This window comes from Oryzias melastigma, linkage group LG15 (assembly GCF_002922805.2).
Source record: "Oryzias melastigma strain HK-1 linkage group LG15, ASM292280v2, whole genome shotgun sequence".
Taxonomy (NCBI): Eukaryota; Metazoa; Chordata; class Actinopteri; order Beloniformes; family Adrianichthyidae; genus Oryzias; species Oryzias melastigma.
In genome coordinates, this window is record NC_050526.1 from 23008426 (window position 1) to 23024600 (window position 16175).

General features: G+C 40.7%; 1 protein-coding gene and 1 long non-coding RNA gene across 6 annotated transcripts in view; one reads left to right on the forward strand and one right to left on the reverse strand.

Annotated features, from left to right (window-relative positions):
* Nucleotides 1–16175, reverse strand: part of ptpn20 (protein tyrosine phosphatase non-receptor type 20) — a 28454-nt gene that overhangs the window by 1892 nt on the left and 10387 nt on the right. Inside the window, exons 19-46 of one of the 5 annotated variants that reach the window (XM_024296579.1) lie at nucleotides 16098–16175; nucleotides 15870–15977; nucleotides 15678–15794; nucleotides 15381–15589; nucleotides 15045–15146; nucleotides 14739–14832; nucleotides 13575–13660; nucleotides 12487–12658; nucleotides 11833–12044; nucleotides 11346–11444; nucleotides 10733–11274; nucleotides 10069–10660; nucleotides 9159–9329; nucleotides 8892–9066; nucleotides 8595–8805; nucleotides 8473–8510; nucleotides 6090–6176; nucleotides 5426–5487; nucleotides 4425–4586; nucleotides 4101–4347; nucleotides 3921–4027; nucleotides 3701–3783; nucleotides 2634–2764; nucleotides 2407–2555; nucleotides 1962–2052; nucleotides 1163–1497; nucleotides 857–1072; nucleotides 4–66 (exon numbers count right to left, since the gene is read on the reverse strand). In XM_024296579.1, coding sequence (XP_024152347.1) covers nucleotides 4–66; nucleotides 857–1072; nucleotides 1163–1497; nucleotides 1962–2052; nucleotides 2407–2555; nucleotides 2634–2764; nucleotides 3701–3783; nucleotides 3921–4027; nucleotides 4101–4347; nucleotides 4425–4586; nucleotides 5426–5487; nucleotides 6090–6176; nucleotides 8473–8510; nucleotides 8595–8805; nucleotides 8892–9066; nucleotides 9159–9329; nucleotides 10069–10660; nucleotides 10733–11274; nucleotides 11346–11444; nucleotides 11833–12044; nucleotides 12487–12658; nucleotides 13575–13660; nucleotides 14739–14832; nucleotides 15045–15146; nucleotides 15381–15589; nucleotides 15678–15794; nucleotides 15870–15977; nucleotides 16098–16175 — 4739 coding nt within the window. Of the gene's footprint in view, nucleotides 1–3; nucleotides 67–856; nucleotides 1073–1162; nucleotides 1498–1961; nucleotides 2053–2406; nucleotides 2556–2633; nucleotides 2765–3700; nucleotides 3784–3920; nucleotides 4028–4100; nucleotides 4348–4424; nucleotides 4587–5425; nucleotides 5488–6089; nucleotides 6180–8472; nucleotides 8511–8594; nucleotides 8806–8891; nucleotides 9067–9158; nucleotides 9330–10068; nucleotides 10661–10732; nucleotides 11275–11345; nucleotides 11445–11832; nucleotides 12045–12486; nucleotides 12659–13574; nucleotides 13661–14738; nucleotides 14833–15044; nucleotides 15147–15380; nucleotides 15590–15677; nucleotides 15795–15869; nucleotides 15978–16097 lie in introns of those variants that run through there. The other 4 variants (XM_024296578.1, XM_024296577.1, XM_024296580.1 and 1 more) reach the window with 4 other exon arrangements.
* LOC112161472 lies at nucleotides 7690–12522 on the forward strand. The gene is made up of 3 exons (XR_002921888.2): nucleotides 7690–7736; nucleotides 11896–12067; nucleotides 12228–12522. It is a non-coding gene; the product is annotated as an uncharacterized LOC112161472 (long non-coding RNA).

The window sequence follows — 16175 nt, forward strand, 5'->3', positions numbered from 1 at the left end:
CACCTTAGTTTGTATCATACCGTGCCGCTGAAGTCTCATTTCTTTCACGATGTCACTCACATTAATCTAAAGACAGGCAGACAGAGATGCTTGGAACATTTAGACAGATTTGTCAACAATCAAAGCAAAGAAATATGTGAATTTGGAAAACTTGTGTCCAACTTTTTTGATCTGTTAAGATTTTTCTTCTTGCATTTTATTTTTTAATTCTCACAAGAAAGAACTAAGATGCATTGTCATCCTTACTAGCTTTATATTAAGGGGCCTGTATCATGCTATTCTAAAGCTTCTGAGTAAACTATATCATATTACATTATATTATTTTAACTTGACGCACTAAAGAATTATTTTTTTTATGAAATATGAGCTATTTTCACTAGCTCATTTTCCTACCCAAAAGTAACTATGAGGCTCCGCCTTTTGCTCCTTTTCATGATGTCATCCTAGAGCCGGCCTCGACAGCGTGTCTGCGTTACGACAACGAAACCAAACAATATCCAAACTTTTGCAAATATGGATGTTCATTTTGTGCACATAGAACAAAAGTGTTTTGTCAATCACCGCAGAGAAAGTGTGTGTGTTAGCTTGGGGGAGGTGATGGCAGAGACGGACTCTTCCTGAAAGGGGCTGTTCCCCACTCTCTCATGTCACCATGTAAGGACCAGGTGGTTTTCGTGGGAGGGGCTAGTGCTCAGAGAGCAGGGTTTTAGAGGAACCCTCAGAGATGCGTGAGCGGATCAAAATACAGCTTCACAGCAAATGTTTTAACATTATAATACACTCATAAAGTTCATTTTGCATGATATAGGCCCTTTAAGACAAAAAAATGAAACAAATAAATAAAACTTCCACCTACATTCAGGTCTTTCTCAATGAGGTTCAGGATGATGTCAGTGCAGATGAGGACTCCCGTGCGCCCGATGCCGGCGCTGCAGTGGACGGTGATTGGCCCCCTGTGATGCAGCGCTCTCATGTAGCGGATGAAGCGCACAAGCTCTTCAGAGCAGTGTGGCACGCCGTGGTCAGGCCAGTGTGTGAACTTGAGGTGATGAACAAAGTGTGTCTCGCCCGTCTAAAAAGACAAAACAATCTATTTTCTGTTTTACGTAGAAGGTCCGTTTACCATTTATTAATAAATCCTAATAGTGCACTGCTTCGTCACCTCTGCCTCCACAATGCGGATGACTTTAATGTGGAAGTATTCCAGGTACTGTTGGTTCTCCAGGTGGAGCCGGTACTTGCCCGTGTCCAAAGGCACATCTTGCTTTTCAGGCCAGTACTTGTGACATTTGATCCTTCCCCGTTCCAGCTCCTGGGTCATCATGGCAATGACGTCCGATTTATTTTCCCAGACCATTTGCCAGAAGGCGGGCACCGTGGAAGGCAGAGGCCCCTGGCAGGAGATGTAAAAGAACTCCTCTGCTCCAACTTTCATGCGGATGTAGCTTGCGTTGATGTAGTCCTGGTTCTCTCCAAGTGCAACACGCGTTTTATCATCTTTTAAAAGAAGGAGCAAAACAATCAAATACCTTAAATTTTATGTTTACAGCTTCAACTTTAGATGCAACTAAAGAGAAAAAAAATGTTTGATTTTTCTGGTTGCCAAACTTCTTTCCATTTGCTCAATGTTATTCATTATTACACAACTTGTAATGTAATTTCATTAAATATATAAATCTTGGAAAATGAAAAGGCTCCTCTTCATCACATAGTTGGGTGACAGGAAAATAGATGCACTGTCAGTGCGGTTACAGCTATTTTTTTCCACTGTATGGGAGGATAAAGTACTAGAGTAATTACTCACAACAAATAATTTGACTTCAAGAACATAGTGTCAGCTTTAGCAGATTAGTCATAAAGTGCCAGCATATCTATGCATTGATAGATCTAACTCACAAATAAGAAATTAGGTTTTTTTTTTTTTTTTTTGAGTTCTGTTCTTGTAAAACAAGCAGCCTTACAGGGTAGAATGTCTCTGTAGCGGTTCTTTTCTCTGTTCTCAGGGGCTTTTCCCACCAGACAATCATCAGAAGGTTTAAGATGCTCCAAGGCCTGCAAAGAAAAACAAAAGTGCTATCAGTTGTGGTCTTTTCTCACGCTGCATTAAAGCTACACTGGCTTCTATTGTACAGATCTGTTGTTGGATTATCAAATGGTTTAAAATATTTAAATATATTTTGAAAGGTCCCGCCCACAACTCAAAGGGGAATTTCTAAAGAACTACTCTCGCTCTTCAGAAACTATGTCCTAGAAAGTAACACAGTTTTATTATTATTTTTTTTAAATAATTTTTTAACTAAAAACGGCATAATCATAATTAAAAGACCACTGGTAATACTTTGACAATAGGTCAAAATATGATCGGAGTGGGACTTTAAACAGTGAACTCATTTTTTGGTGACGTACCATGAACTCTTTGACCAGTTCTTGCTGGTCCAGCTGATGCTGCAGAATCTGGATGAGAGCTTTGACCCTGGAACCTGAATACTGGCTGGTCTTGGCAGGTGTGATGAGTGCCAGGCTGGCCAGCTCCTCCTGTGTGACCAGCGGTGGACCTGAAGAAAGTGCAAACCTCAAACTTCACTCCAAAACAAAAAAAAAATGTTTGGTGCACAAAATAAATTCCCGGATACCTGTTTGTGAAGAAGACACTTCCTGGCATGTTGCGTCAAACACGTCATCATCCTCGCTGCTCCAGCTATCTGACTGAGCTTTGTGGATGTCTTTACAAGACTGATCCAAAAGTTTGGTCACAATCTGTGTCCTGTGGGATTCAGCGAGGCGGGGGTGAGATCACAGTGTTGAACATGAAAACAGAGCTTCCTTCTTCTTCTCACAATTTAGTCTTTAAAAAACTATCTTTTTAAAATAACAAACTACTTCCATTACTATAAATGGAAACAAACGAATCATAACAACTTCTGCAGATGTGTTAAAGGACAAGGACTCCCTTCTGATCACCTTAATACTAATTAATACTACATCATCATCAATTTTATTAATAAAGCGCTTTAACACATTTTAAAATTGATGCTGTACATTAAAAGCTAAAACATAATAAAAACAAATTTAATAAACAAGTGAATATGTTTGTCCTTTCTTTAGCAGTGAATTCCTTTGTTTTTTCCCCAATCATCCCAGCTAAGTTTAAATGTAACAGACTACGGTCATCAGTTCATGTTGTTAAAGGAATATCTGAGACTTCATTGACCTTTTTCCTTAATGTTTATCTTGTTTTTTTTTTATTCTTAATATTAGCTTCTTGAAGAAAATTATAACCTTGGTTTAAATATGTGTGATTCATACTTAAATAGAATTTTTGATGCTATAAAGTGGTAATGAAAAAGAACAAAATTAATAAATATTCTTTTATGCGTTTATATTTTAATTTTTTTTAAATAATTTTGTTTCTATACGTGTTTTCTATGCCCTGCCTTTATATTTTTACGTATTTTATATATTTCGCTGTTTGTAATCAACAGCAACAAAATTTTACAATAAGCACTTATTTCTGCATTTTCATTTTCATATCTTATTGATGAAGGTTATTTTGTGACTGAGGTAAAAATCCTGGAGAGGAAAGTTCATTGCTCTCTGCTTTCCCCTTGTGGTTGAAAGTGGAACTCCAGCACACAAAGGAGAAAGGACTGTGGGGTGGAGAAGACACGGGTAACAGAAGGGAAAGTTCAGGTGTTAATACCTGTCAGAGGCTCCATGCAACATGTCAGTGACATTGAGGGATGGGCAGCAAGCTTGATGAGAAGGTGTGTTGTTGCAACTCTTCTTTTCCACAGCCAGAGGAGGCAACACACAGGATGAGCCAGATGTTAGTACATGTTAGTAAAGAGGTGTTGGTGGAAATCAACATAAAGACAGATTGTGACTGCGAGGTCGTGAGTGTGCATGATGGTCGGGGTTACCTCTTCAACTGAAGCTTCATCTGTTACTACGGTGAGCCTGTGAGGAGGGGGTGGGGGTGGGGTTAGGATGACCTCTGCTTCGATAAGCACTGGGTCTGGGGTTGGCTCTGGAACAGCAACCAGCACTTTATAAAATGATTTTTATTAACAAATACATGAAAAAACAAAGGGGAGATGTACCTGGGGGGCGTTCGACTGGTCTGCTCAGTGCGACAGGTGTGCAGCAGGGATCAGGACTGGACACGGACGTCTTGATCTCCGTTTGAAAGACTTCGGGGTGAGCAGACATGTTGGGCGGTGTTGGTGACTCTGAGTAGGTGAGTGGGAGGATATCCCTGCAGATGGTGAGTTGAACGGCCCCCTCGGCCTTTCTCAAGATGTCCACCACCTTCCCATGACTCAGCCCAGACACAATGACCCCATTCACCTAGGATGGATAACAACACTTCCATGGGCTTCTTTTTCCAGACTGGAGATCTACCAAATCATAAGACGTTTAGTCACCTCCAGAAGAATATCGCCCACTTTTAGTCGTCCGTCCTGCTCGGCTGCTCCACCAGAGCAGATTTCTTTCACTCTCAGCATGCTGCCATTGGTTCCCCCCACCAAAGCAAAGCCAAGGCCCCCACCCTCTGGTTTTTTGAACTCCACTTGCATGATGCAACTCTGCAGGAGAATAATTCATAAACAAATATTTGGTAAATAGAATCCAACAAAGAATGCCTTTTTGAAAGCACCACATACAGACAAAAGAGCTCTCAGAGCCCATCTGTGTCTTTATTTAAGTTGGTTTCAGTGGATGAGTCAGTTTGTAGCTAAATAAACACAACTGTAGCCTAAACTAAAAACAACTAGCAGCTCTGGAACCTGCGGCTCCGGAGCCACATGTGGCTCTTTTTTCCTCCATTGTGGCACTCTGGTTGTGGAGAAAAATGCTAACAATTTGAATAAATAATTGGTTTGCAAGTTAGGTTTTGTCATTTATTTTTATATTTTGAAACTGGCGTGCTCTTACATGAGCAAAAATAGCTATCCATTTTTTTAAACTACACTAAATCAAGATGCATTCAGAGCCAAATGCACATGTCAAATAATTGAGCAAAGTGATGGTAAAAGGTTCAATTTACAGTCGGAGTAGTTTATTATTACATTGTGTTTTAACTTATATTCTTATTGTATGTCTTGTCCCTGTTCAGAGGCAAAGACCCTAAAGTATAACTCTAATCTACTGCAGCGGAATCTTATTTGACAAAGGATGACTTTTATTTTGAAAGGAACCTGTATGTGCTGCTGTCAAAAATGATACATAAGATTAAAAGCAACACTTTAAAAAATGAATGATTTAATGGTCACAAAAATATAGTTTGTTTTTCTAAATGTTGACCTTGCAGCTCTCACTGGTCAGTAAAAAAGTGGTCCAAATGGCTCTTTTAGTGCTTAAGAAGTTGCCCTGTGCTAAGCAAAAGAAAATATATAAAGAAAGTGCGCTTTAATTATGAACTTACATCTTTCTCTTGGACGAGAGAGAGGCATCGATACTTCTTTGTGCTCCTAGATGCAGCTTCAGCTGAAAAACAAGAAGGTTATTAATGAAGCATCTGCCTGCAAAGAGAAAAACTTCAAGCACCCATTATCCCGCTCTGACCATCTCTTATTTAAAGCTAAACAAGTGAAGCTACTTTGAGTTTGGGTTTCTTTTATTGACTCAAACTATAAGGACATTTTCATATTACTTAGAAAATAAAAAGCACACACACATACTAACCTGCTACATCGTCATCCATTTTATTTCAGACTGATCCACTAAGCAGGTCCTCACTGTCCCATGTTTTATCATCACCAGGCAACAGAGCTACCTGCCCTATAGACCACTGCCTGTGACAGTGTGTGTACGTGAGACGCCTTTGACATTGCAGTCCAATACACCAGTGGAGGGCCACAAGCTTGCTAATTATTAATCCTGCTGTGAGAGCCCAGGATCTGTCTGTCAGCACTGGGATCATACACACACAAACACGCATGCACACACACACCCACACAGCCCCCTCTGTCAGCACCAAGCTCCGGCTTCACCCGGACAATGGGACGACAAGAGGAAGGGTGGAAAGGTACCGGTTATGAGACTGATAGAACATGCTGATGTAGAGTTTGAGGGAAGAAAAGACTCACTATCTTCAGTGGGAAACTCTCTCTCTGGAGGGACAGGCTCTTCAAAACGAGCAAAAAACTTCCTGTCTCTTTTCCAGTCAAACAGGCCTACTAAAGAAAAACACTTGTTTATCTGATCAATTATACAAGAAAACAATTGTTTAGCGTGACAACTAAAGAGAAAGACAAGTAGTTCCCTTGGTTCCATGCTTCATTAAAGTGTAGTTATCCCTGTTCAGACCAGTACAGACATGTTTGGTTTCTAGGCAATTCAATGATGCGTGGGGTATCAACCACTGACTGTATAAGATAACTGGACCTAGTGAGTGTGGTGTCACTACTGAAACGATGTCTGGTTGCAATACAATTAAATCACTTCAGTTGCCATTTTTTGTGACATGGATGCAGCCAAAGAAGACAAATATTGTCAATAAAACAGTAAAAAAAAAGGTAAATAGCGTGTACTTATGTAGAGCTTTACTACCTACTCAGAAGGCTTTAAGTGCTTTAGAGTCACACTCTCATTCAGTGTGGGGTTTAGTGTCTTGCCCAAGGACAATTTGACACTTGAGTAGGGCATGAAGCAGCAATTTTCTGATTAGAGGTCGACTGTTCTACATTAGGGCTGGGAATCACTGGGTACCTCATGATACGATACGATACGCGATACATGGCTCACGATATCGATAATATTGCGATACTGCGATAATTGGTAAAAATCCTCTCTAATAACTACCATTATATAGAACATGTTTTTGGGGGAAATATATCCCCATTTATCTTTTTTACCTTAAACACAATAATACTAAACAACTTTTCTTATTTTGTGCAACAAATTATAGACACTTTTGTGCAAAATTGCTGAAATCAGTAAAACTATGTCTTTGACAAACATTGACAACAACTGAATTGGAATTATCTGTCAGATTCAATGTTAACAATAGTAAACATGATCAGCAGTGACACTACTTAGTGCAGAATTGTTGTAAACAGAACAAATATTAAATAAGTCAAGTAGTGACAGCTATCTACCTCCAAAAGAACGTCACACCAAAGGATGATGAATATAATGTTTTACAGCCTCTCTCAAAATTGACCTAATTTTTTGTGCACTTTTCTCTCACTTGAAAAGGGCTGAGCATCCAAAAATAAAGGCTGATTTACTCAGACTGTTACTTGAGATTATTTTTCCAATTTTTATCATTTTTCCATTTGGTCAGTCAGCAGTCAATAGGTAAAAACCTTAAAACACACATAATAATGGCAATAAATATAATTTTAAGTGCTTCAATTAATTAGCATTCTCCCTAATTTTACAGTGAATTCATGTACTTTAGTTTAATTACATTTAAATTTAAGTTCATACATCAAATCCTGCTTTTTTATTTAAGAATTACTTTAAAATTAACATTAGCAACAAGTAATTACATTGTTTGAAAACGTCACATTATAAATTTATCAAAGTTACACCGTACAGCAGCAGGTTAAACATTGAAGTGCATGAAAGCGAAAATTCCGACGCTCCTTGAAGCGTACACAGACAACTGCGAAGCACGCGCTCAGTTCCCATAGCAAACAGAAAGTAAGAGATCGCTGACATTCTAGCGCTCAGACAAAGTCACTTCTTACCGGGTGGATCTCCTACAGATGGAGGATAAATGCTGACAGGTAGGCATGCTTCACACACGCGCTACAGAGCCTGTATCTCACCGGTGCTTCTCCCGAATGAGCGCGTGCATCGCTATTAAAAGTCCGACGCAGCGTGCGCCCATAGTTCCGGCGCGTGACTCAGACGCTCAGCGCTACAGCCTCTTTAAATGAAAATATAATATCGATACTTGGTGAGAACCCATCGAGAATCGATCGCAGGACTAAATATCGCGATATATCGCAATATCGATATTTTGGCACACCCCTATTCTACATCTCTACCACCACTCCAATAAGCTGCAATTAGTCTAAGTTAGTTTGATGGTAATTAATTAATTTAATTTTATGTCAACAATTCTTGCCAATCAGGAGTCAGCTTGTTGGAAGTCCACACCCCTAACATTTGAAAGTGGGCTACACAGAATGTGTCAATAAAATGTGGGGCCAAAAGGCACCACCTACTTATATTGAGGCATCTGATTGGCCAGTTTATAACTCAAAATAAAGAAAAAATATTTTAAAAAAATAATACTAAAAAGTAAAAATATAGTACCGGTAGCTATTTTGACAAAAATAATTATCAAATAATAGTTGTTTGTTTTTCAATAGAAGTTTATGAGATTTTGACTTCTTGGAACCAGTGAGCACTTTCTGTTTGGGACACAAGGAGGAGGAGTCCCTCAGTCCAGTTCTCATAAACAGTCAATGGTATCAACCAATCCATGGGCCATCTAAGTGAGCTGCTGAATCTTACCGTTCCACTTAGCCTTAGGAGTTACGGGCTGTTCCTCTCTGTGAGAAAGAAAAAAAAAAAAGGAAAACATTCAGAAACAACAACCACCATGTCAGCCTCTTTTAATCTGAAAGGGCACGTGCCTGATGACTTTCAGTTTGACTTTTCGAGGGGCAATCTCACAGGCTTTGACTGCATCCTCTAAGGTCATGCCCAGGGTGCACCTGCCGCAGATGTACAGGATTTTGTCGTTGGGTTGGACACTGCCCTCCTCGCTGGCTGGAGAGCCTGGCACCACCTCCAAACAGTAGATTCCCTGCCATTTGCTGCCTATGCCACCTGTCAGTTTTATTCCTGCAGAGGACACACACCGGAATAAATTTTATAGATGAATGTGCAGAGTCGATGGCGTGTCTGTAAAACTGCTCATTGAGTTCTACCCAGCTGTCCTGAAGGCGTTTTGTGGAGGACAACATCAGGCAGGCTGTCGCAGGGAGGCGGCGCCACCAGGTTGCTAACAGCTCTCCCCAAAGTCATGCTCAATCTTCTTGGAGATGACCTGAGAATCGTCATGGCAACATCATCTGTCACACTTGTGACATTATGGCCATTTACCTGGGAGAAAATGACAAAGGAGGAATGACAAGACAGCACAAAAACAACTGCAAAAGCAAGAGTTTTTTTTTAAGTGTGAGTGCAGGTATTACTGTGACGAGCCGGTCTCCTGCCCTGAGGCGTCCGTCTGCCTTGGCTGGGTTGTCCAGTATTTCTTGTATGTAGTAGCAGTTGTCCAGTTTGCTCCGAGTGATCGTAAAACCAAAACTTCCACTTCTGGACTTGGTCAAAACCACGGAAAGTTCAAACTCTTTTACAATGCCCTAGCAGAGAAGACAGTATTGAATGTGCATCTCAACATGTTTTAAAATTAACAAAAAAGTATCCTCTCAATATCATGTTTTTACTTTTTAAAAACTTTTTCTGAACTGTGTTCACAGACATGGTCTTAAATAAAATAGATATGTTGACTAAATATCCTTCAGGAGGGCAGGATATAGGCTAGTTTAAAATTCCAGGAAGTTTTCAGTCAGAAAAAAGTTAGGAAAAAGTACAAAGAATGAAACTAAACTCATTCTGACTGTTTTAGGGGTAAACATTTACATATAAGTTACATTCGACTGGACAATTAAGCAAAAAAAAAAACCATATTATTAGAGTCCCACTCCGATGAAAATTGTGTTTTTGGTGTTTTTAACATGTTCTTGTGGCATGACGGAGGACATATATGAAGAAAATCAAACTTTTCTCAGGGGCATAAACCCTGAGGAAGGATTAGGATTATAGTTAGTTTTAGATTAATATGTTCATCCATTAACAACATTCTGCCTTGGAAGCACTTAAACTACATGCAGGCAATGCAGTAATGTACATCACATTTCTATCAGTTTTTTAATTCAATTCAATCAGAGTGGATTTTTTAAAATATAATGGATCTGGAAAAAAAAAAACCTGCCAAAATTTTTGGGAAAAAAAATCGTCTAATTCTACATTATAAATGACCATTTATGATATAAATAGCTTATAAAACATTTGAGCATCAGGCAAAATGGGAACAAGAACCTTTCTCCGACTCTCCTCCTCCTCTTCGTCCAGTTCCTCCTCATTATCATCCTTGTATTCCCTTCTTCTCCTCTCTGGTTCCTCTCTCGGCTGGATCAGCCCGGGAGACAGCGGTGCTGCGGACAGCAGCATTGGTGCAGGCGTACCGGCACAGGGAGGCACAGAGGCAATAATCTGGGCTGTGATGGGGGTCGGCGGTGGCTGAGGTGGGGGTACGGTGGGCCTGATGTTTTTGGAAGCAGCTTTATATTGGCTCGGAAGAAGCCCCTGTTGGATGGGATGGTCCTTGGCTTTTGGAGGTTGTGTGGTGAGGGGCTGAGACGGGTGAGACAGCGAGCAGGTGGTGGGGGTGTCAGTTGAGAAGCTGAGGGGTGAGGCAGTAATGTGGGGGCTGAGGTTCGGGTTCTGAAAAGCACGAGGGATCTGTGAGCTGAGGTCTGAGAGGTTGCTTTCTGGTGTGATGTTGGTGGGAACGTTGTGAGGAGGCTCCAGTGTGGAGCTGATGGTCAGGTACTCCTCATCCTCCATGATGGTCAGTCCATTCCCCATAAGGCAGTAGGTCACACTTCCATCTGCCTCCTCTCTGACGCCACTGCAAATGACAGAAAACGTTTATCAAGACAGAACGTTTTTTCCTCAAGTTAATAGAGCTCTTCTATGTTACCTGGTGTACAAAGGTTTGGAGCCTGTCTTGGGGGAAATATCCATAAGCATTACTGTGGTGCTCAGTGTTGTTGCAGCCTCCTCCACCTCCGCCTTGTTCCGTCTTTCAGCTTCCTCGTCACTTTGGGTCCTTTGCGTCCCAGAAGTCAACTGTTGCTCCGTTGGAGCCGGTGGAGATGCAGACACAGGTGAGGAGGGTAAAGAAGGTGAGGCAGGTGAAGCCGGCGAGGCTGGGGAGACTGGCGATGGAGGAGATGGTGGTGATGTAGGTGAAGGTGGCGTTCGAGGAGGCGATGGGAACGTTTTATTGGCTTGAGCTTCACTGCTAAAACTTTGGTGGCTCTCTGGAGGTGGAGAAGGAAAAGGAGGAGGAGGAGGAGGAAACTCCAGGTTTTTCTCAGTGGTCAGATCCTCGTCCTTGACGGGGGGAACAATTTGGGCAGGTCCAATGTTATCATCTGGAGACTTCAGGAACCGGCTGTAGTCCTCACCAAGCCGGATGTCCAGAGAGCGGGATCGAACCCCGCGCACAGATGCAAGACTCTAGAGTTTCAAACAAAAGAATAAGGATTTCTGATCAAAGAGATTGACCAATTCAGTGTAGATGAACCTACCAATGTGTTATCATCGACATCGCACAGCACTCCAGCAACGGGTCGACAGATCAGCAGATGAACTGTAGATGGAGCTCCGCGGAGCAGGAACAAAACTCTCTGGAACAGAAATTATTCATGAATTTTTGTTTTAAGGCACCACCGCCTCTGATGCTAATGCACTGCCACTCTTTGGCACCTCAAAACAGATTAAATGGTACAAACGCTGCAACACAACAAGCAGTCCGTTTTTAGAAATGTCAGATTAAAAGATTAGTGGACCAATGACATGGCAAAGTTCTTAAGAGAGAACAGGGTCAATGGAGTTTTATAATCCGTCATCCAGCCTAAACGACCTACTGTTCTTCCATGGACTTTTAAGACTTTATACCCTGTAAAGATACTTTTAGAGCATAAAAAATATATTTCTATTGCCGTATTTTAATTTTTAAAACAAACGAATAGTATTTTTCTTTTACAAATCGTTGGAATTTCCTTTCTAACTAACCTGGTAGGAGAGATCTTTGACCCGTTCATTGTTGACGGCCAGAATAACGTCTCCCTCTCGCAGGAGGCCACTTTCCTGAGCGGGCTGACCCGGGAACAGACGTTTGATGCGGACCACGCTGCAGCGGTCTGCTCCCGAACACAGCTGTGAGATGTAGAAGCTGAAGCCGAGACCAGACAGGCTTTTCTTCAGGACAACTTCATGAGTGTTATCTAGGAAAGCCAAGACATCAAAAGTAATTTGAAAGGATTACCACTGTGTTGTGTAATGCTCCATTTGTTCTTTTAGTCACAATGTAGCATTTGAGATGAAAAAGTATTTAACATTCTCACCCAGAATTAGATCTTCTATATAATCTTTTAAACAGATGTATGTTTTTTTTTCTACTTGGAAAGGAAGAGAGGATCTGCAGGGATGAGGAGTTGTCTTTTTAACAAAGTCCAGCCAGGAAAAAGGCAGCTTCAAGGTTTCAGCGCATGCAGTCTGGAGGGACTAAGGCAGCATCAGTCCTGGATTACTCTGACAGCTAGCACAATGTAGCTGTCAGATGACTCACAGTCACCTCTGGGCTGTGTGTGTGTCAGTGTGTATATGGCTGTTTTTATTTATTTTTTTCTGGGGGACTGCATGTGTCCCTTCCTCCCCCCTTCTCACCATCAGTGACAAAGCTGTAGTCCCTGGCTCGACTACTCAAGGTCGTTTCCATGGAGGCTTCAGTCCTGGGGGGCTGCATGTGTGATGGACTGTGGACCAAGACAGGGCAGGGTGAGTCAGATCTGGGCTCAAAGACTAGTGTGGGCTCCCTCTCCAACAGCAGGTTCACCACCTTTGAAACAGATGAACAAACATACATTTGGTCTTTAAAATGTAGCACAGAATAACAGCAGTGTCAATAAAATGTCCTAAATATTGAGAACAAGTTATGGTTCCTTTTTAATCTTAAAGACCCACTCCAGTCATGTTTTGAAAGTGTTCCAAGTAGTATTTTAATCATGATTATGCTTTTTTAAGCCAAAAGAAAAAAAAAAAAACCTTGGACATATAGTTTCTGCAGAGTGCCAGAATTCACCTATGAGTTGGGGGTAAGACCATTGCCAAGGTGTAACCCCGCCCCACCTGTTGACACGAGCTCTATGTTTACATGCACTCCTGATAGCTTAAAGCCCCTCATACCCCAATTTTACCTTGCTGATGCCACAAAAATAATGAACAATATCAGAGCTACCCAGCTGTACGGTTTTGAGCAGATTCCAGCTCAGACAAGGAAAATTAAGTTGTACATTTTTTCCTAATTCACGACAGTTTGAATGAAGAAATACTCAAAAATGCATTTTAAGCATATTTTTTCCCTTTATAATTGCCCTCCATTTAAAGAAAAATGCCAAAATAACATGCTAGAACAACAAAACACAATTTTCATTGGAGTGGGTCTTTAAGATTGTTTAAGATAATTCCTGTTTTTCATTACATGCACTGGCAAATGTTCTTTACACAAGAAGAAAAAAAATCTGCCAATTAGGTAGAAAATTGTCTTACCATTACTTTTTAAGAGATAAATTTAAGTTACTGAAACATGTCTTCCTAAAACAAGAATAATTTGCTATTAAAAATGTCTCTTTTAAAGATCATTTTTCTTACAAGACTTAAAAAAAACAAGAGTCTTTTTAGTTTCTTGAGGTTCTGTTTATACAGTTTGCAAGGATCAGCTTCCGTAAATGAGTGCTGCATGTTTGTGTGCATACCTCCCCGGTCCTCTTCAGGCACTCGACAGCTTGTTGGTGAGTCACTCCCCTCAGGTTGGACCCATCAACCTCCAGCAGTCTGTCACCTGTCAGATACACATCTCGCCATCATTAAAAACAGCATTATGTACACGTGTGTGTGTGTTTGGCTGTATGATGGGCATCAAATCCTAGTCATTCATTGATGCTCACTGATCCGCAAACCAAGCAGGCACAGTGAAACAGTGTGGTATTCAGAAAAGGAAAAGGGTTTTCTTCTGTACCAAAAAATCTCAGAAGGTGTCAAACATTATTCTCTATATTTTTAATCCGAATCCATTTATTTGCAGAAATACATTTTGTTATGAGTTGGAGAAGTCTCTTCGATGTTTAATTTTGTGTGAGTTACATTTTTACAATTTAAACATCAATCTTTTGACATTGGCCAGATTAACAGATTTAAACTCTGAGTGCTTTAATTTATTCCCACTGAGCTTTGACTAAAACCTACAATGGCACACCCAATATAAACTTTAAATAACTCCACATATACAAAATCAAGCAACCTGTCAAGTACTGGCTACCTGTCCAGAGTGTAATCTGTTTTCACCCAATGGTAGCTGGGATAGGCTCCAGCAGCCCCATGATCCCCAGAGAGGTTTGGAAAACATTGTTCCAAAAACATATCTCTAAAATCCATGTTCACGGAAGATAACTATTTCTCTTTTTCTTTGGGTTCAGTTGAATTGAAAAGATATCATCCTCCATTAAAACAGGTTGTTTTGCTTTGCATCTTCTTTATGAAAGTTTCAATACTTTATGTTTTGCTTTCCATAAAAATGAAATTTTATTACAAAAAAACAAAATCCTTTTTTAAGCAAAGGAGCTGTTGGATTTGAAGGCATTACAATGATTTAAATTGTAGGAAGCAAAGATAGAGCTTTAATTACATTTATGCCAGGTGAGCTACTTCAGATGTTTTCAGTTTTTATTTTTAAGGTAAAATATTAAACTTAAACTAAGAAAAAATAATAATAAAGAAAACTTATTAAGTATTACACAGTGAAAGTGTATTAAAAATTGTTAATCGAGATAAAAAAATGTAACAAACTCAAACATGACAAATGTATTTCTTTTTTTGTACATTTTATTGTTAATATTTTAAACTATAAATGGAATAATTACCGATCTGAATGCGCCCGTCCTGTTCAGCAGCACCTCTTGGCACCAGGCTCTTGATATAAATCCCTCCATATCGCACGCCAGTGTTTATTCCACCCTTTAGGAAACAGATGTTACGATGAGACAGTATCAGATAATCCCAGCCTCTCTTACAGATCAACTTTCTGTCTGAACTTATTTACTACGTGAAGGACATTCCCACTAAGTACTTTAAAGCGGTTTGACGGGGAGTAAGGTAGTGAGGTCAGTAATGTTTTGGAACAACTTTAATTCAAATCTGCTCACATTTGAGTATCATTTTTCACTCACAGCAACGCTGATTCCAAGGCTACCACTGCTCTTCCTGAGCTCCACTGTAAACCTCTCTCCTGTTTTAAGGCTTAAGATGGACGGGGATCTCGGACGCACATCCTGAAAGACACATAAGTTATGTTTCTCCAGAAATGTACATTTAAAAGAACAAATAAGGCAAACTTTTGAACAGTATATCCGTTAAAGTCTGTTTTTCTGATTACTTCTGATGACGCTGGATGACGACAAACTTGATCCTATTAAAATGAGAGCTTAACCAGTTTAACAGTGATAGCCCAGAGCTAATTGTGATACTTGTTCCATGGAAGCAAAGTCAATTACGCCGGCTCCTACCTGGGCATCCTGTATTCTGACAACAGGAATGTGGAGCTTCCTCTTTTGTTTTGGTGTTGCCATGTTGGACAGTGTGATGGCCTCCTCCAGCTCCTCCACAGCAGGACGGAACTCAATGCCACTCAAGGTGGTCTGTGATCCGAAGCTCTTCTCCATTGATAATCCAAGAGTACTTTGACTCAGAGAGCGCTGTCTGTCCTTCAGAGACTCTGATGGGAAAACGTTGAGCATCAGACCTTTGTACACACGTGGGTCGTACTTGCTGCTGCTCAGTTTGTCATGAAGCAGAGCGCTTACGTTTAGGCTGGGACACGATGAGCTCCACTTCGTCTGGGCTGCTCTGGAGGATGGCGGCAGCGTCGCTGAAGGTCACGCCTTCCAAACTGGTCTTGTTTAAGGAGATGAGACGCCCACCTGGAAAAGCAACAAAGTGCAGTTAGTTTTTTGGGGATGGTGTTTAGTTCCTGCTCTGTGGTCATTTTTTTGTACCAGGTTTGATTCGTCCATCTTTGTCTGCAGGCCCATCAGGCACAATAGAGGCAATAAAGATTCCCAGGTCAAGTTTTCCTGTGCTGTCCTCTCCCACTATAACAAACCCTGCAACAAAACCAGACGTTGTGAGAGGGAAAAATCACCTTCAATAAGAACAATATAGATTGACACCCTACTGACTCACTTTACAAAGTCTGATTCACACTGAGGGCAAAATTAGCTTACCAAAACCCAATTTGGGATCTTTTTTCAGTGAAACACAGACAATCTCTCTTTCTGGTGGATTCTTGGTTGGTGTGTCAA